The sequence below is a fragment of the Gracilinanus agilis genome, chromosome 1 (genome assembly GCF_016433145.1).
Source record: "Gracilinanus agilis isolate LMUSP501 chromosome 1, AgileGrace, whole genome shotgun sequence".
Lineage (NCBI taxonomy): Eukaryota > Metazoa > Chordata > Mammalia > Didelphimorphia > Didelphidae > Gracilinanus > Gracilinanus agilis.
Genome location: NC_058130.1, coordinates 80,466,430 through 80,492,398, shown reverse-complemented (window position 1 = coordinate 80,492,398; position 25,969 = coordinate 80,466,430). Strand labels below are relative to the sequence as shown.

At 38.2% G+C, this 25,969-nt stretch overlaps 1 protein-coding gene across 1 annotated transcript in view; it reads left to right on the top strand.

Moving 5' to 3' along the window:
* The window catches only part of C1H7orf57 (chromosome 1 C7orf57 homolog), a 116,737-nt gene that overhangs the window by 76,024 nt on the left and 14,744 nt on the right, over positions 1-25,969 (top strand). The window contains 4 exon segments of the mRNA XM_044671693.1: positions 9,469-9,581; positions 12,237-12,300; positions 18,055-18,246; positions 25,305-25,413. Of these exon segments, the coding sequence (XP_044527628.1) occupies positions 9,469-9,581; positions 12,237-12,300; positions 18,055-18,246; positions 25,305-25,413 (478 nt within the window).

The following is a 25,969-nucleotide window of genomic DNA, read 5'->3' as shown; positions in this document are numbered from 1 at the left end:
AAAGTAAACTGTTGTGTTTAATATGTACTAAGAATTGCGATTAGTACTAGGGATACAAACACAAAAGGAAAAATAGTCTCTTTGTTCAAGGAACTTATATTCTATTAGGGAGAGAGATCACTCATTGGAAGGTGATAGCCAGGGAAGAGCACTTTGATCCTGAAATCTATAGGGAAAATCAGTGGAAACAAAGGGGACTAGATTGGCATACCTCATCCAGGATCAGTGACAAAGTTGATTTGATCATGGTTCTGAATTACAAGGATAGTGGGGAGGAAAGGGTATAAATATGGTGGCAAGGAAGTTAATAATAAGCTACAGACAAAGCTGTGTAGAAAGCCTTAGAGGAGAAAATGAAGCAAAGTGTGACCATGGATGGCCATGTGGGTTAGGAAAGATAGGTGCCCATCAGGATGGGACATAGATCCAGGAGTGAAATTCTGGATATAAAAGGGTCGAGACTCCTAAGACATAGTTTCTGGTATGAGCAGTAAGAGGATGGTTCCAAAACTATGGAAAACTAAGTATTTTGTAGTGCTCTCAGATGCTGACAATACAAATAAATAAATAAAATTTTAAAATCCTACTAATAAGTAAATATTTGAACAGGGAAGACAACAAGGACATATGCAAGCATATTTGGATGAAATATAAGGGGAATAAGTACACATGAAAAAAAAGTGGGCAGCGAAGATGGATAGATAGCCAGGCCTAGAGACAGGAGGTCCTAAATTCAAATCTGGCCTCAGACACTTAGCTATAACTCTGAACAAATCACTTAATCCCAATTGCCTAGTCCTTACCTTTCTTTTGCCTTGGAACCAATACTTAATATTGACTCTTAAGATAGAAGGTAAAGGTTTTTTAAAATAAATAGCATACCTACACACATCCATACATAAATACAAAGTAAGTAAATATGGGTTTGAGAAGTTGGGTGCTATCAGGCAGGTAGTATTAGGAAAGGATTCTTATAGGAAGTGATACTTAAGCTGAGTCTTAGAGGAAGAAAAGAATTCTGTGAGGTAGAAGAAGGGGAAAAAAGGAATTCTAAGCTAGGAGAGAACCAGTGCATAGGCAAAGGAGAGGGGCCATGGCCTATCTTTGACAGTCACAGAGTGCTAGTGTGATATTGGAAATTTGGGGTTCCTTGAACTGATCTTGAGATCCCTGATCTAAACTTCCTGTGGACATTTGGATCTCATTTCAAACTACATTTCCCATGAGTCAATGGGCTTCCTGTCTTATGTGGTGATGTAAGCCTATGTAAATAGGGAGATTGGGAAATATTTTATTTTTTTTCCTTTTGCCAATTGATTGCACACAACCCTAGAAACTCAGCCATGTAACCTTGGCTGATCTGGGTGTTGACCTTAACCATCTTCAGGGGAGAATGTCTTATTAACTCTCCGTGGGGGGAGCAGGGGGTGTAAGTTTTATAATCAGAATGTCTGTATCATAATCTATAATGTAAAATTTAACTCTTTTGAGAGTAATTTCAGGGGGGAATGCATAATTCTCCTCAGAAGGGAATATATGTTTTATAATCTGTAATGTAAAGTTAAAATTCTTTTGAGAGTAATTTCAGGATAAGAAATTTGCCATCTCCCCAGAATCCAGACAACGAACCTGTTTGGAGAAGGCACCATGAAGATGCCTGAAGAACCTTCACTGTATCATGAAGATCCAAAATGAACTTTGGGGTACAGTTGATTGAACTATGAGGAGTTGAATGTATGTTATTTGGAATTTTGGGGGTTCCATTGAGAGGCATTTGGGGCTCATTTGAGTCTTAAAATATTTAGATATATGACAAACTTCCTGTGGACGTTTAAGGGACTTTGAAACTACATTTTCCATGGTTCAATAGGTTTCTGGTCTTGACGTGAATGAACATAAAATGTAGCTTAAATTGGGAGCTCGGCTTGAGACTTCCTCTTTTGTTACCTTCTCACTGCTTGGTACATTGCTCTCTTTGGCTCAGGAGAAATCAGGCACGTGGTCTATGGGGAGAAAGGTGTGGTGGGGTATTTGCAAGGTGATTTCTTTATTTTACCAAGATGGCCATCATTAAAATATTATTTCTCCTTTCACTCTCAGTCTATATTTTTTACAATTACAACAAATGCATTTGTTTTGAATGTACACTCTTATGCCAAAGGGGACTGCCCCTAACTGGCTTTCTGTCAATGCGGCTAGCAATCATTGGATCATTGTTTTTGTCCTCTTTTCTTTTATACTCAAATTTCTGTAATTTATAATTTAGTTATGTTTACAAGAGCTTTTGGGGAGACTAGTCTCCCTCATGCTCTTCAGGTGGGAATGTGATATTGGAAATTTGGGGTTCCTTAAACTGATCTTGAGATCCCTGATCTAAACTTCCTATGGACATTTGGATCTCATTTCAAACTACATTTCCCATGAGTCAATAGGCTTCCTGTCTTATTGGTGATGTAAGCCTACGTAAACAGAAGCTTAAATAGGGAGATTGGGATTGGTACTTTCTTTTTTCATGCTGAACAAGCCAGGTGGGCAGAGGTAATGGCATGTGGCATTTGAATTAGCTCTTATCAGGCACGTGGCTTAATTGCCAATATGGATTACAATAAAACCCTAATATTTTTAAATATATCCTTCTATATCAATTTTATTTGTTACACTAGAAGGGTAATAACGTGCAATAAAATTATAAAAGATTGTTGAGGCCTTGTTGTAAAAAGATTTAATGTATAAACAGGAACTCATAATTGATTCTAGAAGCAATAGAAAGCCACTGGAGTAAATTGAGAAGCACTGTCATATGGGCATTTCTCTGCTTAAGGAAAATCACTTTGGAGCAGTGTGCAGAATGGGGCTTGGAGATTTGTGGCTGGGAAATCATTTAGGAAGAGGTTAATAATCTAGACAAGAAGTAACAAAGTCCTGAACTAGTTGATAATGGTATAATTAGAGGAGGAGTCAAAAGAGTTTGTAGAGACAGAATGGGCAAGAGAGAAGCAGAGAGTTTATTTCAGAAGGCATTACATAAAGGTTTCTTCACATACCACTGACACCTCCAAGTATAGGGTAATTATATATTTATTCAGAGACATCATAGCTTGCATCACTGAAAAATCTAGAATGGACTACCTTGAAAGGAGAAGCATTCCACTTTTTTTGGAAGTCTTCAAGCAGAGGACAGATGACCACCTATCAGGTATGTTGTAGTGAATATTCCTTTGGTGTATTGGCTAGACAAGACAGCTGTCTGGGCCCCTTCCAACTTTCAGATTTGATTCTGTGAAATATAAGAAAACAACTTATTAGCTAATGTGTGCCAAAAGTCAAAATATTTTACAGAGCACCTCATGACAAATTTAATAGTTATTGAATAAGCTTCCCCAAAGCACTACAATATTTATTCTTATTGTTGTTTATTGCAAAGTTTTTGACTCAATTCTTCAGTCTTGGATTATCCATATACTGAAGATACATAAAATAGACCTAAGTATATGGAGGATCCGAGTGTATTTAATAGCATATAAAAAACAGTTCTCTATTTTAAATAAGCTACTAATACAATAATGTCAAAAACAACTGATGTAAAATCTGGCATCTTTCAAGGAGAAAATTTAAGTCCATCATGATTCTGTCTAGCCTTAAACCACTCATCATTTCTCTTGCATATGTACGAATTCCAAATCACAGAGAAAATTATGCCAAAATATCTCAATAGTCAATGATATAAATGAATGACATCAAATTTCTTAGTTCCATTGGGGGGAAAAAACATTAAGGTCAGACTAAAGGAGCAAGAGAACATATGTCTGATGCCCAACTACCAGCTAATATTGATTCTTGAACAGTGGCTGACAACCCCAACATCTTTATCATGAAGAAAGCAGTTTAGCAACTGCTGGGCTAAGAGGCTGGGCTCAAACAAAGGAAGGTTTCTCAAATTGCTGCAGATTTGGAAGCTTTACCTACAGATACAGAATGTACAGTATGATTCCCTGCTAACTGAAGTATGTTCAAGGACAAATCCTTTAGACCCCTAAAAGTCTATTCATAGTAAGATGTTTTTTAAGTTATTTAGAAATATCTTCTAGTTTTCATAGATGGATCTATATAATAATATGGGGTGATGTAAGATTCTTCAAAAAAGAAAGAATTCTGAGGCCTGCCCAACTACTTAGTCATATATACCCAACTATGGTCATACAAATTGAAAGAGCTATAAAACAATAGAAATTGAATCTTGCAAATTTTTAAAGAATGACTTTGGTTCCCAAGAAGAGATACAAAAGTATATCTCTCCCCATTTCTTTGAAGGAGAGGTAGGGGGTGGTGGGGAATGGTGACCATAGGTATAGAACATTACATATATGCCAGGTTCTTGTAATGAATTGAATAGTTTTGCTGAAATTTTTTTTGTCTTAGTCTTTTTTTTATTTTGAAGAAGGGAAAGGATTAAAACAGGAAATCTAGGTGATGTAAAAACAAAAGATCAATAAAATCTACAAAAATATTTACATTATTAAGAATGGGAAATTAACTCAAATTACTACTTTATAAAGAGAATAGTTGTTCCTCCAGACTGGTATTTTCAACCAATTATTGGACTTTACAAATGGATATTAACATTTCTTAAACTGAACTCATCTTCTCCTCAAAAATTTCTGATATTTCTAACTTCTTTTCAATGTGTGTCAGTGGTACAGCCATTCAGGTACCTAGTCATTTATGCTCAAAACCTCAGTGTTATTATCCTTGAATCTTCCTTCTCCCTCACCTCTCACATATAATCATTTAATAAGTCTTGTCAACCCTATATTTTTCATATCCATCCCCTCTACTTTCCGTGGTGGTTATTGTTGTTTTGTCCTTTGTTTTTGAAGAGGACCAATGACATCATGGGATGTCTTGATTTGTGCATGAATTGGATTTAAATGAGGCAGAATTACACAAAATCATCAACTTCACTCTCTGTTACAGCATCACCCAAGTCCAGTGATAAGACAAAAGTCAAGAAAACTGGTGATGGTCTAGAACAGTGATGGGCAAACTTTTTGAAGAGGGAGCCAAAGGAAAGGAAATGCTCATCTGTCAGTCTGTTCTTAGGTCACTCTTTCAAAGTTTCATTGTATTGTATCCTACTCATTGTATTCGTCAGATTAGGAATAATGTCTTGTGGCTGGATAGAATATTTCAGGGGGGCCGCATCTGGCCCACAGGCTGTATGTAGTTTGCCCATCACTGGTCTAGGATGTAGTGTATGTCCTTGGCTTCTTCAATGTCTGACCCAGCTCTAAGCTCTCCAAAGTGTCTGCTTCAAGCTGCCTTCACAGTTATTGGAACAAATTTTTTTCATCCTCACATTCCACTGGGTTAGGTAGGGGACCAAAGGGAAGAGAATCTTCAAATGCCTGGGGTAGACACCCCACCCCCAGTTCACCAGTGAGTTGGTGGTTCAACAGTTATCCTCAGTCCAGGTTAGCCCACCTAGTGAGATGGTTTACTGGGATGTAGCCACTACACATACTATAGCTTCTTAGAGCAACAGATTTGAGAGTTGAGTGCCAAATGGACACGGATGGTGAATGAGTAGCCCTGAAAAGGGCTAGGCATACTCTTATATGAGAGATGCTGATCTTCCTTGAATACCGCATGCACTCAAGTACTACTTTTACTGCTTTCAAGAATCCTTTTGCCTGAGAAAAAGAAGATATTCCTTGGTCATGTAGTCAGACTTTATGGTATATTGAGTGCTTATCTTGCTATAGAGCAAGAATTTAATTAAATGACTATAACTCCCTACCTGAAGATGTGAGAGAATCAATGATTAGATTGACCTGAACCAGAATAAGACTTATTTAAGAGTATCCTTTATATAAAAGTTTAGTATGAAACAATACTGATCTCTGTGTCCCTCTTAACCAGTAGTTTCAGCCCTTTTACACAGGACCAAGTCAAGGGAATTAGAAAATTGACTGTGTTTTAGGCACAGAGATGTAGCAAACAAATATAAAAAGGTAGAAATAGTAAACACATCCTTTATAGATCATAACACAGTAAAAATAGTATTTAATTCAAAAATCACGAACAAGAAACATAGATCCAAATAAAGATTTTACAATGAATTCCTAAATAATTAATGGGTTAAAGAACAATCACATTAATGAATAATTATGTGAAAGAAAATGATTAAAAAAATACCAAAATTTCTGGGATGTACCTAAATGTCCTCAGGGGAAAATATCACATCCCTACCTGCACATAATTACACAATAATCAGAACCTCTTATACATAGTTCCATGCTAATCAAATTGTGGATACTGACCAGGTTATCAAAGGGACATGGAATTATGGAATTTTGTAAAATTTTAAAATTCTGTAAAAACAAAAGATTTAGAATATATGGCGAAATGATGAAAAGATGAAGAAATGAAAGAGGAATAGTATTCCCAGACCTCACACTGTATTATAAAGCAACAGTCATCAGAATCATCTGTGCAGGTTAAAAAAATGGAGGTAGACAAATGGAATACTAGACAAGTTAGGATCTGAAACAATGAAACTCAGTAACCTAGTGGATATAACTCCAAAACACAAATAACTAAAGAATTCCCAGTTTGATTAAAAACTGCTGGGAAAATTAGAAAGCATTCTAGAAGAAATGAGGCTTAGACCACCACTTTACACAGTATTCCACAATATATTCTAAATGGATACATGAATTAAAGATCATAAACTCTTTGAAAAAAATTAGAAGGGAAGCAGATGACATAACTTTCAGAATTATAGATAGGAAATGTATTTGTAACCAAATGAGAGTTAAAGGTAATGACAAAAGATAAACTTGATAATTTTGATTACATGAAGCTAAAAAGCTTCTATAAGATAAAATTAATGTACCTAGGATAAGAAATAGTGATTAGAAGGAAAAATATCAAATTTTTCCGACAAGGGTTTTAGTTATCTAACTATATTATTAACTATATATTAGCTATTAATATATTAATAACTATATATTGATAATGTAATTAATTATACTAATAACTGTATATTAGTTATTAATAACTATATTAGCTATTAACATATATAAAGGTATTCACATATCTACACATATACATATGTTATATATATATATATAGTTACATTTCTATATACATATATACACATATTCCCCAATAGATAATTGGTAAAAAGATATAAAAAAGTCTCACTTGAAGACATGCAAAGCATTAACAACCACATGGAAGAATGCTCAAAATGACCAATAATAAGATATAAATGCAAATCAAAACAGTCCTGAGATTTTCCTCAAAACCTGCAAATTGGCAAAGATGACAAAAGATGGCGGTTGTCAGTGTTAGAGAAGTTGGGGAAAGATAAGCATCCTGGTACATTGTTGGTGAAGACGTGAATCTGTACAACCACTTTGGGAAACAATTTGGAATTGTGAAAAGTATCCAGAATGTTCCTAACCTTTGACCTATAGATTCTTTTGCTAGGCTTATACCCCAAGAAGAATATTGTTAAGAAGAAAAGTCACCTACAGTAAAATACAACAGAACTTTTTTTGATAGCAAAGAATTACATTGAGGAATGGCTAAACAAATTATGGCTCATGAATGTAAGAGAATACTACTATGCTGTAGGAAGTAATGAATGTAATGAATTCAGAGTCATGGAAAGATTTATATGAACTGATGTAAAAATAAGCAAAGCCAAGAAAACAGTATGCCCAATAGTGACAACAATGTGCACAATAGTCAAGTGAATATTATAAAGTTATAAAGAATAAGCAGAACTCAAAAAAATTAGATATAAAAAGATATTCCTACCTCATTTCTGTGCAGAGGTGAGAGATCAACATATTTTTAGACTTTTTGATGTATTGATCAATTTTTTTCCTCTTTATCTTTTCTGGTTGTAAAAGTGTTATTTGTTACATGGAGTGGCTCTTCAGGAGAGGTAATGGAAGAGAGATACTGGAGGAAACTATGATGAGGTTAAAAAATGACCAATAAAAACTTACTAAAAAATTCAAGACAGTTCTTTTAATATGAAATTATCAATATCCATCTTTTGCTTTTCTCTTATTATCCTTCAAAATATATTTTAAGGCTGTATTGAACAACCAATAACTCATAATAATTAAACACTAATAGATCCCTAAATTTTAGATCCAAGAAAAAATAAAATAATTTTTAAAAATTTAGATCCAATTCCAGACCCTAGGGTTATTCTTGTTCTGGACTAATTTAACATTTGCTGTCGAACATAAATTATTGTAGATCAAGTTCAAGAATTTATATACAATAAGCATTCCCAGCCCATGAAATTCAATTAGAAAACACTTTAATGTTTCAAAGTTAAAAGAATACATTTTGAAAACATAATAAAACCCTTCTCAGCTCTTCATATACTCATCAGCAACAAATGTTCAGGAAGGCAAAAACCTTGAGGTGAAGTTTCTGACTTTTTATCTACTTTTCAAGGAGCAGGAGCTTGCCCTTTTCTTAAAAGGGGCCATCTAGTTCCCCTGTGGTTAGTACATGAAGAACTATGTAGGGTGGTCAAGGGAAAAGGAAGAGAGAAGTAATGGAATATTGATAAATAGGAACCTTCAGCATGTGAGATGAAGGGAGGAATGGACACTTAGAAATTTGAAGACAGACCAATCATTCCTCTCAACAACCATTTAGTGCCCCACTTCTTATCTGCACAAAACCTACTTCATGAATATATTTCTACATCTCTCATATACAAGCCTTTCATTTCACTCACACAAAGTTCAGGCCTTCACTTCTTAACTGAACTATTGCAAAAATCGTCCAATTGGTCCCCTTCACACCTATCATGTATTCTCTAATCCCTTCCCCATATAGTTGTCAAAATCTTCCCATAGCACAGACTAAATGTATAACTTCATCACTCAAGAATCTTCATGGCTCCCTGTTGCCTTTGGAATAAACTATATATTCATCTTGGCACTTAATGTCCTCCACAATTTGGAGTCTCCCTTATTCTTCTGTACTTATTTCATTTTTCTCCCCTTCATCCTACACTTGTCATACTGACCTACTTGCTATTTACCAAATACAGAATTCCATCTTCCTCGTGGCGCCTTTGCACAGATGGCATTCCATTGCTGGAATGCACTTGCTTCGTATATCTCTACTTAGAATCTTTAGTTTCCATCAAGGTTTAAATATCACATTTCATGAGAAGCCTCTAATAATTCCCTAGTAATTAGTGTACCTTCCTGCTCAAATTATCATCTATTTACTTACATGTTTTATTCTTCAGTAGAATACAAGTTTCCTGAGTCAAGTACTATTTGGTTTGCCCTTTTTGCTTGGGAATCCCAAAGTCTAGCATATTGTTCACAATAGGCACTTTGATACATGCCGTTGAATTAAATTGGCCTGACAAAATTTTACTTAGGGAACATATTTGCTATTGTTCTTTAACTTGCAAAGTCTGTGATACCAACTTCATGTCAAATAAAGAAATCACAGTTTATGATGGGCCTTCTCCTTTTGGTATATGTTCAATTTGAAGAAAACTATACAGATTTTTAAAACTATCCAATGTAAGTCACTTCAATTTCCTAATATATGTGGTATATATTATATGATCTCATTCTCAAGCATTTCTTAAATATTTACGTGCCAGGTACTAGGGATACAAAGACAAAAAGCCCCCCTGCCTTCAATAACTTTCTACTTTTGTAGGGGAGATAACATGACAAATGATATACAAAATAAATGTGATAAATGTGATAATGGAGGCAGCATTAGTACCTGGGGCTCAATGGGTAAAGAATCAGAAAGGTTTCATGTAAAAAGACACAAGTGGATAAAGTCTTGAACTAAACTAGCAATTCTAAAACTATTGTACTATAAGAAATGGTAAACAGGATGAGCACAAAAAAACGAACCTGGAAAGACTTACATGAAGTGATGCAAAGTTAACTAAGCAGAACAAGGAGAAGGTTGTACACAGTAACAGCAATAAAGTATGATGAATGACCCAACTAATCAGGGATGCAAGGACTCATTACAAAAAAGGCTGCCATAGAAGGACAGAGTATGAATACAGTTTGAAACATGCCATTCTTCACTTTATTTCTTCCATGAATTTTTCTCCAATGTAAGCAATATGTGTCTTCTTTCATAATATGATGAACGTGGAAATATTGTATGATAATACATGCACAACCTATATTTTATTACCTACTTTCTTGGAAAAGGTGGAGGGAAGGGGAGAACATTTACATTTATTAATTTGATCCTCAAAGAGCACTATAAATTGTAATCCCAATTTTATAGACTAGGAAACCAAATTATAGTAACTTGAAGGCAGTTAACTAATTCTGATGCTCATCACTATTTTACACTATCCAAAGTTGGTAAGTTTTCTAAACCACAGGAATCCTGAGACTCTAGGCCTCTGTAGAATATTATATTGATTAAAAGGTAATCCTGAAACAACTTATTCATTAGGACATTTTCCCACATATTGAGGAGACAATAAAATACGGTTCTTAAGATTCCCTTTAAAGTAGCTGAATGGTCACCCTAAAAAACAAGCTGTATCTTTATTGCTGTTGTTTGTTGTTTAGTCATTTTAAGTGTTGTTGACTCTTCTTGGCCCTATTTGGGGTTTTCTTGGCAAAGATGCCAGGGTTTTCCATTTCTTTCACCAGCTCATTTTACAGATGAGAAAACTGATGCAAACAGCGTTATGCCCTTTGCAGCAGGATTCCACAGTAAGCTCGAGGGACTGGACCTTAACTCTGGTCTATACATTGCACCATATATATTAGTGTATGTTAGTTGCCCCATGTAATTAATCCATTAGTTCAAAAGTGAATTTTGCCTATGGGAAGGGGAGGAGGAGAGGAAAAAGTGGGAGAGGGAGAAGTGGTCAAGAGTTGGGGTTGAGAACAGATGGAGAACTCGGCAGCTCACTGGTGGAGATATGAGTTTCAGCCAGCCCTAGGCCCACTCAGGCTTCTCTTCTTTCCATTATGGCCTTGATCAGAAATCCTGGGGTGGGGAGCAAGGATCAAGAGGAAGTCTGCCAGTTTCTATCAGTCAGCAAATACGAACAGAAGAGCCAAAAAGCACGTTATTAAGTGTCTTCTACCTAGGAGCCAGGTAGTCCTTCGTTTCCCACAAGCCTGGTGCTGTAGGAAGAGCATCGCCGCTCTGAGGTCGGAGGACCTGGATTCCAAACCTGCCCTCCTGTGGGACCTTGGACAAGTCACTCTTACTTCTGGGCCTCAGTTTCTTCCTCTATTACAAAGATGAATTGACTAGACGGCTCTTGAAATCCGATCGCGGTCAAGATTTGGAATCCCACTTACCAAACTCACTCCAGGAAAATAAAAGAAGCCCCAACTGCGCTCACAAAAAGCAGCCTCTGCAGCCCGGTTCCAGAATCCCAAACGCCCGCCCACGCAGAGCAGCTCCAGTTCCCGGCCCTCGCCGGCCCCGCCCCCTTCACGCACAGCTTTCCCCGCGGGGCTCCCGCGGCGCGTTTCCTCACCGGTTGGTGCTCCGGTGATTGGTGCTGGTGCAGCTCGGGTCCCCGCGTGCAGCCCCGGCTGGGGTTTTTAAGAGTTTCCGTTGCCCCGGCGACAGCGGCTTGTTGTTGAGCCTGTCGCTGCCACACTGGTTTTTCCTGCGTTCGCACCTTGCTCCTCGACCCTGCACGCTCCTCTGCCGTCTCCGGCCTCCCCACTATCCGGGACAAAGACTACCCTCGGCGCTTTGCTCCCCTAGCCTCGCCTCTTCCCCCGGACTGACGTTCGGGTCCAGAACCCAAGTCTGGCAGGCCAGAGGGTGCGAAGGAGATACGGACCGAAAGGGGGAAGGGATGTGGTCGCTGGGGACCGCTGAGGCTGGGGGAGTAGCGAAAGCGGGACAGCGGAGGGAGCTTGGTAGGCTGGGGGGGCCATTGAAGGAAAGGAGCTTCAGGGAACTGCCCCCATCCCCCACCCCAGATCAGCAAGCACCTGAGGGCTGGAGCCCACTCTGCCAATCACCTGCTCCCAAAGTTTCTGTAGCGTGCTTTCGGAAGGGCGCGGATCGCAGTGCAGCCTTAAGAAAGCGCCATTTAGCCTACCTCAGGAAATGAGTTAGCAGAATTGTTGGTTCTCCCAATAAAATAACATTCTTTTCTAGTGAGTTGTGATAAAAAGTAAAGTGTTAATTCTGTTCTTTTCCAAACAAACCTACAGATCTCCGCAATGAGAAACACAAGCAAGGACCTGACTCTACCTACCAGTCGCTATGCCCCTTGTGGTGAGTATGGCCCTTTGATCTTGGTAATGGTTTATTTCTGAGGAGAAAGGCATAGATTGGGTCCCGAATTCCCGCGGCTCAGTACACCTTTATGAATGGTCAGGACGAGTTCCTTTTGAAACTGTACATCTCTCACGAATTTTCAGAAAGAAAAAACAAACCTCCTTTCCTAGAGGTTTGGGACATTTTCTTTATCGCAGTACTTAAGAGTTGCGAAATAAGAAATTCACAAGTTTTGTGCCATTGTCTTGTATGTAACAAAGAAGAACGAGATTACCCGAAGGCACAGGATACAAAAGGTCCTTTGCTAGTCATTAAAGTTTCTTTGCATTTTTTAAGGCAAATTTACAGATGGGAAAACTAAGGCTCATGGAGATAAATGAAATTATTATATTTACACAGAACAGTTGAAGTCGTAGACTTATTTAGTGATGGTTCGTATGATAATTATTGAGCTTAAAGTGATAGTTAATATTTGTTATTTCCTATAAGATTGGGGGAGAGGGGGCTGGAGAAAAGAACTGAAAAGGGTGTTCTTCACCCTTTTCACTAATTCTTAACAACTACTCTCACTTCTAAAATGCGGGAAAAAAAAAAAACAAGGAAAGGAATATTTGGAAGTAGGGAAAAGAGGACAAGGTGGAAGAAGTGATAGAGAAATTATAGAATGGAAGTTTTCTTTGTCTGGCTTGCAACCATCCCTTATTTTCTCATTGGTTCAGCATACTGTCCCACCTGAAAGAGACCTTAAAGGTCATTTAGTTAGACTCACTTTATGAATGAGAAATTTGAGGCTTTGACAAAGTGGGTGATTTATCCAGGTAGTCAGAGAGGCTGGACCTGGAACTCAAGTCTTCTGACTCACACTGGCTAGACACTAGCCTAGACTGCTGCAAGATCCTCTAATCTCCCTTTAATGTAATACAGCCTTTCTCCCTGGAAAGCAAGGGAGATGCTTCAGAAAAACAAAGAGTCTTCTAAAAAAAAATGAATCCGGCTTTTTTAAACTAGACCTGAGATTTCATTAGTATAGGGAACATCTGATGAGGAATTCTCACTGCTATTGCCTATTGGCACCTGCTCTTCAGGTTATATATATTCTAGAGCGTTTTAGATGGGCCCCAGGGTCACTTAGTCAGTATATATCAGAGGTGGAACTTGAACTTGGGGCTTCCTGACTCTGAAAGAAATTCTGTCCACTTTGCTATGCAGCCTTCTATGTGCCTTATGGTAAAATAATAATTTAAATAAAGATATTATTTATTTCAAAATTCTTTAAGTTTCTCATTTCCCACTAGAGAGAAGTCCAAAATGTTTAGCTTGGCATTCAGACTGCCTTCTGAGATTGTTTCTCAATTCTTCCCTAATTTTACCCTGTGTTAAAGCCAAGCTAGACTAGTCATTATTCTACTCTTCCTCCTCCCTTCCATCCAGTATTCTCAGCTTTATGACCTTGCTTCCTGAATATCCTCTGTTAACATTTCTACCTGCCAAAATCCTAGTCATCTTTTCAGGCCTATCTTCAGTGCCATCATCTTCATGAAACCCTCTCTTATCTGTGTGAATCCATCTACTACCCCACCTTTAAAAAAAAAGGCAAGAATCTGATTTCTCCCTTACTCCTTTTTCCCCATAGCTGTCTATCCTTCTCTTTTGGTAGTTGTCTCTTTCTGCCCTGTGTTATAATTTTATCCCACTACTAGATTGTAAACTCTTTGAAGGTGACCTAGCAGAGTAATTTGTAATGTAGTAGTTATTTAACATATTTATTGAATTTTTAAATTAAAAAGGAGAATGAAATGTTTTTCCATTCCTCATCAAGCTCTTCTTATAATCATTGTAAATAATGATACTATGATAGTGGTAGGGGACAGAAAAAAATCTTAGCATGTTTACAGTTTAGTGCAAAGAACACTGCACCAGGAGTTAGTACACTTGGGTTCTAGTGCCACCTAGACCTTGCTTGACCTTTTAAAGGTGTTTAATCTCTCTAAGCTTCAGATGCCTTCTTCATAAAATAGGAAAAATATTACTTTCCCTGTGTGACAACACCTGTATCAGGCAGCAATGCCACCTTGATTTCTACTGCTCCTAAAATTTTATGTAACCTCGCACAATTCACTTAACTTCTCCGGCCTTAAATTCCCCAAATATAAAATGAGAAAATTGGGCTATATAATATTTAAGACTCCAGCTCCAGAACTATGATTTTTCTGAAAAACAAAATCAAATCTTTGACCTAAGAAGCAACTTTTAAAAGTCTATTGTAATTTCAGATGACCTCACTTAAAAAAATACAAAGTTTGTTCATTTCTCTTTTCAAGAGCCAAATCCCTAGATACTATGATTATTTGGAAATTTGATTATATAGCTTGAGAACATGTGCTTAATGCTTCCTAAATCAAATTAATAAAGAACACTTAGATTAATAATAGTTTTATATATGATGCTCAATAATAGTGGTGAATGATTTATAAAGGATGTCCCAAAGAGCTTTATTGCAGTTTTAAACTTTAATAGTTACTAAATATGTCATTATATGTGTGACTAAATACATTTAATAATTTAATAAAGACAATTAACACAGTACATAATTATTATATGTATTATCTCAGCCACATTCTTCTAGTGCCCCTTATGGTCAGTGGGGCATTGTTTTACAGTAGACCATAACAGATTTAACAGGTGCAGATTGTGATAGGGAGAAAAAGTAAACCTACCTCTTATGAAGTCTTTGCTCAAGGCCTGACGAGTATGGTGTTCATGACCTTGACCCTTGGCACTAACCCTTGTTCACCTCAGTTCCCTCATCTGTAAAGTAAGGTAGAAAAGGAAATGGCAAACCACTCTAGTGTATTGGCCAAAAAACTCTAAATGGAGTCATGAAGAGTCAGGCACAACAGAAATGACTAAACATTCTTCCCCATGTCTGTACAAGATCCATACATGGTACATGCTTCTGCATAGAAAAGCCTCACCTGTCAGACCTCGTGTGGCCATGGCAACTGCATAGGAAGAAGAGGCAGCTCATGTCTCCAACACTGCAGAGCTGATTATATCTTGGGCAGTTGGGTGGCCAGTGGAGCTAGGCCTGAAGCTAGGGAGGTTCATCTCCCCAAGTTCAAATGTAGCCTCAGACATTTACTAACTGTGTGAACTTGAACAAGTCACTTAACTTTCTTTGCCTCAGTTTCCTCATTTGTAAATGGGCTGGAGAAGGAAGTGGCAAATTGCTTCAGTATCTTTTCTAAGGAAACTCCATTTGGGGAACACAACTGAAACATCTCAACAACATTCTCTCTTTTGAAATTGATTTCTCCCTTTGTTTTTAAGAATCATAAAAATTGGAATGGAAAAAGCTCTAACTTTCTAGGATTTGTTTTATTGACCTTTTCTAGAATCATGTCTGCATAAATGAGCTTCCCACCTCACCAGAAAAGTTATTCTAGATTAGTCGAGTTCTTCCCTCACAACTCCAATGGTCCTGCTTTAAATTTTTGTTATACACATATTGTGTATTGAGAGTGAACATTAACCAGTATGGCATAATACTTTTCTGTAATGAGATAGTCTATGAAAACTTTCTTTCATTCAGTTAATAATCAATATGGAATAAGTGCTTGTTGGTTGTTTGGCAGCAAATGTGCTAGTAGGCCTGAGAGTATAAATACAGAAAGTGAAATATTTTCTGCTCTGTGGCTTACAATGATGTACTCAACAAATGGTCTTCCAGCTTTTACTTGAAGACTTCCATTGAGGGGGAGGCCACTATCTCCCACTATTTGCAGTTTTGAAGAAATTGTTAGAAAGCTTTTCCTCACACATGAAAATTGAATTTTAAATTTAATTTTGCTTCTTTACAATTTCTACCTGTTGTTTCTAATTTTATTCTCTGGGATCAGACAAGACAAGGATATTCCCTCTTCTAGGTGACACTTCTTCATATATCATAAATGCTAGCAAAAAAACCTCACTGCCCCTTTAAGTCTCCAAATGGAAAGCAACAATCTGTTGCCTCTTCCAACAGACACTTCAAGTCAGAAGTTGCTCTTATTTTATTCTTAAATTTATTCCGTTGTCTCTCTTGCCCTCTTTTCCCTCTAATTACCTAATTGCCAATCCCTCTAATTACCACACACTCCAACCCAAAGAAAAAGAGAGAGCACCATCTACCATTTCTTTGAAGATCTCCAAGTTTTAATATGTTGGATTGAAACAATTACTTAAAAAAGTATTCATTATGCACCTACTATGTGCCAAACACTGTGCTAGACACCGAGGATACATGCACAAAGGATGAAACAATCAATATTTACTAAGAGCTTATATTCTAATGAGAGAGAAAATAAATGCATATGTAAATTTATATAAAATAATTATAGTTAATAATAATAATAGGTAAATATAACACTATGTGCCAGGCACTATACTAAGAGCTTTTAAAATTATCTCATTTGATCTTTGTAAAAAACCTGGGAGGCAGTATTTATTTAACCCCATTTTACAGTTGAGGAAACCGAGGCAGATAAATTAAATGATCTGCTCAAGGTCATACTTTCCCATTGACTTACCAGGTTGTATTTGAGGCTGAATTTGATCACTGTGCCACCTAGCTGCTTCTAGGAACAAATCATAAAGATTGCTTTGTTGTACCTCATTTTGCTGGTAAGAAAACTGAGGCCTAAAGGGTAAAAATGGTTTGTCCATTTGAGTGCAATCTTGGATTTCAAAGGGTAAAAATCTTAAGGGGAGAGTATTCTGGTCAGAAAATAGCATGAGAAAAAGCAGAGAATTTAGGAAGAAGATATGTATGTATTAAGATATTCTGTTTTAGCCAAATGTCCTTAAAATATAATCAGTTTTTCATATCTCAGTCAGATGATGTATACACTGAATTTTCTGTGAGCTTAAGAACATATTAACTAATTGAGAGAAGCCTTAAAGATCATTTTAATGCTTCCAGTTTTATACCATTATAAGAGAAGGCAGTGTTTTTCAGGGATATGTCCATATATAACTTGTAGTTCAATTATATTCTACTTTTGTAAAGGAGAAGAATGAGGCATAGAAAAATTTGACAACACAGACCTACTTGGGAGAAACAAAATAACCATTTAAAAATAATCTTGAAATTCAGACATTTGAAAATGAGGTGGGGAGAGGGAGCTTTTGTAGGATGTAATTTTTTATTTAAGTAGAATAGTCAATATAGTGGGTTTTAGAAGCATTATAGTTCTACAGATCTACTTTGTGATCTTTCACTTCGTTTCCTAACTACGGCAAATCAACATTAAATATCTACTATTTGTAGTGGATTGTGCCAGGTACCTTTACTCTACTATGGCAGAGGAAATAGGCATGTACAAACTGTTGAAAAAATTAGAACAAGAATATATATGTAGGGGCAGCCAGGTAGCACAGTGGATAGAGAACCAGACATAGAATCAGGAAGTCCTGGGTTCAAATCTGGCCTCAAACATTTCCTGGCTGTGTGACCCTGGGCAAGTCACTTCTCCTCAGTTGCCTAGCCCTTACTACTCTTCTGCCTTACAACTGATACAAAGACAGAAAGTAGGAGTTTTTTTTTTTAAGGATAAAAGTATGTAAGAGAGATCAGACAATCTTATGTGAGGTTAGAACCTACTAGAAAAAGTCATCTGAGAAAAAGTCTAGTACATTTTAGAAACAAATATGAGACTAATTAATGGACCCCAATAATTACATTTCTGTTTAATTTCAATATCTCATTTTTAGACTGGTATTACCATATTCCACTGAAAAAATCTGAGAAGACCTCAGAAGTTGTACTCCCTCCAACATCTCAGATTCCAGGCCTGAGTGAACTTGCAGAACCACATAATGAGATTTCATTTGGATCCCGCAGAAACTGGATAAAAGACACCGACTCCGAATACGTCAAACTTGCAAAACAAGGCGGCAGACCTGGTGAATAAATTCGTGGGCTTTATTTTCCTTTGAAAATTTTATTTTCATGAATTGTGACAAGTGCATTTAATAAAAGGGGAAATTTTTGTTTTTAGTTTCTTTACTGTAAATATTGGCATCTCCCAAAAAGTTTTATTTAGTATTTCCTTTTGGTACAGAGCACTAAGGATGCTTTGAGAACCAGTTTGTTTAGCATCTCTTTTATGGGATTACATGGCCTAGACAAGGGTCTGAAAGACCCTGGTTCTGATTGCACTTATAATATGAAGTGTCTGACCTCGGGCCAGGCCTCCATTTCTCAAGTTATTCCTTGGGACAAATCTAACTGGAGGGATTGTTGGGGATTTTTTTCCTGACATCCTCTTTATTTTCCTTCTTTTGAAATTTCCATCCATTCTTTGTTCCTATTTTTGCCTTCTGGGCCCCAATAGAAGAAGCCAACAGGGTGCCTCACTTTAAGCAGGCAGACGGGGTACAGCTTCTTGGTGGGATGCTCAGGCCTTGGCCTTCCGGCCTGTCCTCTTCCTGGCTCTGTCCTCTGGGAGGAACTCACACCTTCAGGGGAAGCCATTTCTAGGGAAGGAAGCCCTCAGGATTCAGGGAATGAGCATGAGTGGGATCTCGGTGGGGACTGAGGGAATCCAGGAGGGGGAGCCAGGGAGGCAGAGCACAGGCCCTGAGACGGCGTGCCTGGCTGATGTGCCGAGGAGTTCAGTTTCCATTGGGGCCCAGAATCATGGAGGAGGGAGGCAGGAGAATAAGGTCTAAGAGACCAGACCTATTTGGGGAGGAGTCCTAGAGGGCTTTGAATGGCTGAGAATTTTATGTTTGGTCCTGGTTGCCTGGGGAGAGGGATGTGGCCTGGGCTCTTCCTTTGACACCTCTGAATGGAGGATGGACTGTGGCCGGGCAGCCTGTGAGGTGAAGAGGACCCGCCTCAGGGTGCAGGGCCTCGAGAGACAGGTGAGGATGGCAGGAACGCGGCCACTTGGCAGCTGCTTGGATGGAGGCTAAAGAGGGACGTCTGGAGAAAAGAGCCATCCCAAAGGGTCCTAGGAAGGGTGAAGAGAGGCAGGGCTTTAGGGGAAAGGACCAAGTCTGAGGGTTTTAACTTCATTTAATCCCATCCAGGATGCCCAGGGGGTGCCTGGAGGTGTGAGACAGGGAGGGGAGTAGATTGGAGCCTGCTGAGGAGAGAAGGCAGCCCTGGGGGAGCCGCCCTTAGAACTTGGCTGCAGGTGAGGCCTGCCCAGGACAGAAATTGGGGGGGAGTCGAGGAATGGGTGCCCTAAGGAAGACCTGGAGACATTGAGGGCGAGAGAGAGGGGGGCCAGGATTGGGAGCGGGCCGTGCAGATAGAGGCGTGTGACGCGGCAAAGAAAGGGAGGCAAGAAGGCCTCTGGGAGATGGGAGCCGAGGGGGGAGAAGAGGCAGCGCCGTGGTCTCCATTTTCTCAGGAAATAGGAGGCAAAACTCTCCCCTGAAACAATCTGGGCAGAGCCAGGGGAGATTGGAGAAGAGAGGACGAGGTTAGGAAGAGGCGCCCTCGTCAATCCCGGAGGGGATGTTGGAGCCATCAGGGCCCAGAGAAGGTGGAAGAGAAGCTGGTGGCGGCCCCGGGTGGCACCCTGGACAGCTTTGCTGGGCAGCACGTGTGTGGGAATGAAGCAACAGAGGGTGGCAGCCATCCCAGGCTGAGGCTTGGCAGGAGCAAGATCAGAGAGAGGAGGAGGAGGCCCGTGTCATTAGACGGCGTCACCCAGAGGCCAGTGGCCTGGGCAGAGCCCAGGGTCGGGGCTGGCGAGCTCTGGCGGTGTACAAACAGCAGGCGGAGGGAGAGATGGTGATTCTGTCTGTCATTATTATTATGTCTAAGCTCTCTCTTCCTCTCCACCTTGTCCACGAGGATAGTGTGAGATACTGTATTTAGAAACTTAGCTAACATCTGGGCAAACCACACGGACAGTATTCTCATCCATTGGCTAAACAATGGTGTCAAAAAAAGGCAGTGAGGTAAGCCCTGGCGTGATCTCTTCTTCTTTTAAAAAAAAAAAAAAAACAACAAAAAACCCTAACCCTCTGTCTTAGAACTGATAGCCGGTATTAGTTCTAAGGCAGAAGAGAGGTAAGGGCTGGGGAACAGGGGTCAAGTGACTTGTCCAGGGTCACACAGCTAGGAGGTGTCTGAGGCCAGATTTGAAACCAGGACCTCCTGTCTCCAGACCTGGCTTCTGTCTACTGAACCACCCAGCTGCCACCTCTGCCCCTTTTAAAATTAAACCCTTTACTTTCTGTCTTAGACTTGATACCATGTGTTGGTTTGAAGGCAGAAGAGCAGCGAGGGCCAGGCAATGGGGGTTCTGTGACTCACCCAGAGCATGATCTCTCCTTGATGAAGCCAGACTGACTCTCTTTATATTCACCACGTCCTTTTCCAGATGTTCACCAGTCATCTTTTTAATGATCTGTTTCAGAATTTTCCCCAGGAATCTTCAGTCATGCTCAGCTGGCCTATGGTTTACAGCAGGGGTCGGCAACCTTTTTGGCTGTGAGAGCCATAAATGCCACATTTTTAAAAATGTAATTTTGTGAGAGCCGTACAGTGCTCACAGTGCGGCTCCTGTAATAGTGCCTGAAAAAAAAAATGACTTTATGGCTCCTGCAGAAAGAGCCATACGTTGCCGGCCCCTGCTTTACAGGCTCTCTTCTTTTTCCTTTTATAAAAATGGAGGGTTTTGCCCTTTTCTAATCTTTCCAGGGTGTAGAGAGGCTCAGCAATCCTAATTACGAGTTCTTTGAAATCTAACATGTAGTTCACCTGGGCCAGGTAACTGGACTTTCTCAAAGGCAGGTAGAGGTTCTTTTACTATCTCCTTCTTGGTCTTGGTGCTAACTTCCTTGTGAGTCATTTTTGCCTTGTTGCCTCCAGAGGAAGGGTCATTCTCCTTCCCCAAGAAAGGAAAACTAAAATAAGGCTTATCTGCTCTGCATCTCTCTGCTGTCAGCTCTTGTCCTATCTCCCTGCACAAAGGTCCTGCTCCTTCTCAGAGACTCCCTTTTCTCTTGGAATCGTTATGCACTCACATTGCTAATACACTTTTTACAGCTGTCACATTCTCATCCACAGTTCCCTGACCTAACTTCCATCTTCTGTACATTTCTCTTTATCAGTGAGTTCCCAGTGCATCCACATCTCTCTCATCAAACAAGACCCATTTTTTTTTTTTAACCCTTGTACTTCGGTGTATTGTCTCATAGGTGGAAGACTGGTAAGGGTGGGCAATGGGGGTCAAGTGACTTGCCCAGGGTCACACAGCTGGGAAGTGGCTGAGGCCGGGTTTGAACCTAGGACCTCCTGTCTCTAGGCCTGACTCTCACTCCACTGAGCTACCCAGCTGCCCCCTAAGACCCATTTTTTCTTCATTGTCTTCATTGTTTTCCTAATATTGAACTATCCTTGCATTTATACTTTAAATCCAACCTGATTATCCTGAATAATTTTTGATATATTGCTATATTTTGCCAGAATTTTATTTAAAATTTAAATATAGTATTGGTATATAGTTCTCTTTCATTCCTTTTTCTTAAGTATTAAGACTGTATTTGACTCACAAAAAGAGTTTGGTAAAGAATTTTATTTTGTAATTTCTTAGACTAATTTAAGTATTGATTACTCTTTAAAAGCTTATTAGAGGGCCAGCTGGGTAGCTCAGTGGAGACAGGAGGTCCTAGGTTCAAACCCGGCCTCAGCCACTTCCCAGCTGTGTGACCCTGGGCAAGTCACTTGACCCCCATTGCCCACCCTTACCACTCTTCCACCTATGAGACAATACACCGAAGGACAAGGGTTTAAAAAAAAAAAAAGCTTATTAGAATTCAAATATAAATCCATCTGGACCAGGATTGTTTTTTTTTCCCTCATTCTAGTTCTTCTAGTTTCAGGAAGCTTGCTTTCTTCCTTAACTTTAAGATCTCTATTTTATGTAGATAACTTGAAATTTTTATATTTTTGTAGCCTTTTGTAGATTTATTAGTTTTGTTGGCATAAAATTGCATATAGTTGGTTCAGATTAATTTTATTTCTTCATAGAAGCAAAATTAATAAATTTCTATCAGAAAATTTGCCTCATTACTTGAAACAAACAATTTAAATGGAAAAAATCTTAAAATTCTCTTTAAAATTTGTTTCTTTCTTTTTTCTTTCATCTAATTACCTAGCCATCATAGTAAAGTTTGTAGTAATTTCTACTCTTATTATTTGGTGAGCTTCATAGGAGTGATCTGCTTAAACTGCCATAATCTTTCTGGACTTTTATAAATTTCATCCATACCACAATCATTAGCCTTTCCAATTCATGAATAGTTTTAATAGGCTCATAAATTTAAAATTTTGAGTTACACTGAGGCCCAAAAAGTTTAAATGACTTCCCTAAAGTCATGTTGATAATAACTATCAGACCTGGAATTTGAACCCAGTCATGTTTTGCTTTCATATGATTTTCCTCATGTATTTTTGGACTATATGTGTTAGTAATTAGGCAAGACTTCAGCTACTGGAAGCTATTTCAGGGATTAATACTGTATAACAAATATGAAAACTAAATGTGCATGGTTTAGTAAAGTTATAATACTGTTTATAACTAGATTTATCTGACTAAAAGGATAGAGGAAAAGCTTCTAAAATCTGTTTTAGTAGCATTATCATTTTATTTATTTGCATTTTCCTTGAAGGATTATTTTGCAAGAAGTTTGCAAAGAAAATTAATTTCCAAATACAATATATTTAAAATTAAGTAAATATAGTTGTTTTTTCTTCACATATTAGCTATCCTCCAGAAAGTAGTGTAGATCAATTTTTTTATACTTAATCATTTTATTGCCCTAAAGCAGTGGTCTCCAAACTTTTTTGATCAAGTGCCCCATCAGTAAACAATTTAGAACAGTTCCCTTATATGTTTATTTGTTTTATAAGTCTTCTACTCTTATACTAATAATTATATATTAAAAACTTAAAATTAAAATTTTTAAAGGAATTCAATAATTTTGTATTTTAGAAGTAGTAGAGACACTGGAGATGGCCTCTGAGGTCCCTTACAAAGCTGAGAGGGATCATTCAGTATCATTTGGAAGTTACATGTAAAGTAGTTTGAATATTTGCTTTCTCAACAATTTTTTAAATAGTTTAATATTTACCAAGTTCTTTGAAATAAAAACATTTACTAATGACTATTTTCAGTTTCTTATTCAAAGATTTTCACCGGGTTCTCTCAAATCCTCTCAGCTTTTTTTTTTCAGATTTATAATAATCAGAAGTGTTAAAACATGTAAGCATTTTTAAGATTTCTTGGAACTGTCAGTTGGGCGGCATAGTGGATACGGTGTTGGACTTTTGGTTTGGAAGCCCTAATTTCAACTTCTACCTCAGACACTCATTTTATCAGTGTGGCTGTATGACCATGGCAAAGTCATTTAACATTGATTTGCCTCAGTTTCCTCAGTTATAAAATTGGGATAACAATAGCACTCACTTAGCATAATTGTTATAAGTATCAAATGGGATAGCCCTAAAGCATTGTATAAATGCTAGTGGTTGTCTTGAAGTTGCTTCAATATTAATTAAATGCAGTACTTTGTGTTTTCTCTTCACTAAAAATGAAAGAAAGCCCATACTCACTTTTAATTCACTCTTCCCCTTATAGATAGCAATACACAACTTTTAAGTTTTCTCTTGGCCTTCCTAGAAGTATATCTTTGGCTACTTTAGTCATTTAATCCAGAAGAGTAGATATCATTTATTTGTACTGTTAGGAAATTTGCTTTGATTCATGGGAACTCTTAACTACCATTCCCAAATGCCGAGTCTGGTTCTAAATTAACAATCCTCAGGCCTTGTCAGGCGGTCAGCGAGTCCTTACTCCGTGTGTTGTGTGCCCAGTCCGAGGCCACTTGCCTGGCATGGAAAGGTGAAAATGAAACTCTTCCTGCCCTCAAAGAACTTCTGCTATATTAACGGATCCAGCGTATACAACTAAATATACAAAAGAAATAGATTGCAGTTGGATTGGGAGTCGCTAGAGAACAGCCACTAGAAGGCTCCAGAAGAGCTTTGTAGAGGGAGTAAGGAGTAAAAGCACTGAGGAATTCTCAGAGTGAAGAACCAGGGCGTCCCAAGCCTAGCATATGTAACATATCAAAGGACATTAAGGCAAGAATGGGAGCATTTCTGCATAGGAACAGCAGAGACCCTGTTTGAATCATAGAATACTTTGCGGGCAATGGGCCAGGAAGTGTATAGTCATGCTGGAAAGATACATTGGACCCAGGTTATAAAGTCCTTTAAATACCAGCCTGAGATGTTTCAGATTCTGCCCCGACTCGGCCTTAGCGGTGTGCCTGTGGCATTCCCAAGGAGGGGGTTGGACTCTCCTGTCACTCCCAACTCTCTTCTGTAATCTTGTTTGATCCAAGAGGTAATAAGGAGCTTACTGGAGTTTACTCCAAGAGGGGATAGTCCTTTGTTTAGATAAAATAAGTAGATCATTTTTAGAAGCTAACCAGTTTTAACCAATTCAGTTGTATTTGCCCTTACTTAAACCATAACTATCCAGTTAAGATTTTAGAAGTTAGTTCTAAGTATAAATATGAAGAGAAGAAATAGAAATAGCAAGTGAAAAACATTATACTAGCTCAATCTGATTTTTGAATTTATGTTTATATTGGTTGATTATTATGTTTATGTTGGAAAATTAATAATGGCCTGTTTGCTAACAATTATTAAAAGGCTATAGGTAGATTTGGAAAACCAATGAATTTTATCTCTAAAATTTGACCTTTGCCTATCCATTCTTGTATCATCTATAAACAGATGTTCCTAGTATCCACAGAATATTTTATTGATATGCACAGCAGTCAAAAAATGAAAAGAAATCATCAATTTTAGTTTAAGTAGTTTTCAGTTGTTAATTATTGTAGCCATACCTGGTAGCCAGGTATGTTTATAATAGTTTAAACCCTTGGCTATGAGGAAACTTAAATCATGTCTTAATCTTTAACTTAAGATTTATTGAAACATTATGCTGCTGGTTCAAGAAAAGGATCTCCTGTTGCATATTCTATGCCTGAATGGTATACTCATCACAGTAAACCACCAACAGCAGATCAGAAAGAGTAAGTGTCCTTGAAATCATCTACATTTTTGCTTAGCCATCTGAGTGGGATAGGGGGAAGGTTTCTTTAACCACATTTTAATTGAAAGGCAAAATGAATGTATACACTGTTACAGTTATGTTAAATAGGATTCTGGAATCTCTTAGAAGGAAGAAGTTATTGCTGAGATGCAACTTTGCTGATCAAGTACAGCCCTGAAGTACTGGAATTTTCATATGTTATAGCATTCTGCCACTGAAGAGTGATGGAACCCAGGGCAGTTAATTCAGTGCTCCATATTCTCTATAGAGCTATACTTTTTTATCTACATCAGTGATTCCCAAAGTGGGTGCTACCGACCCCTAGTGGGTGCTGCAGCGATCCAGGAGAGCGGTGATGGCCACAGGTGCATTTATCTTTCCTATTAATTGCTATTAAAAGTAAAAAAAAATTTAATTTCCAGGAGGCTAAGTAATATTTTTTCTGGAAAGGGGGCGGTAGGCCAAAAAAGTTTGGGAACCACTTATCTACATAGATGAGCCTTCTTGGAATAAGTGATAGCCTATGCAAAAAATAT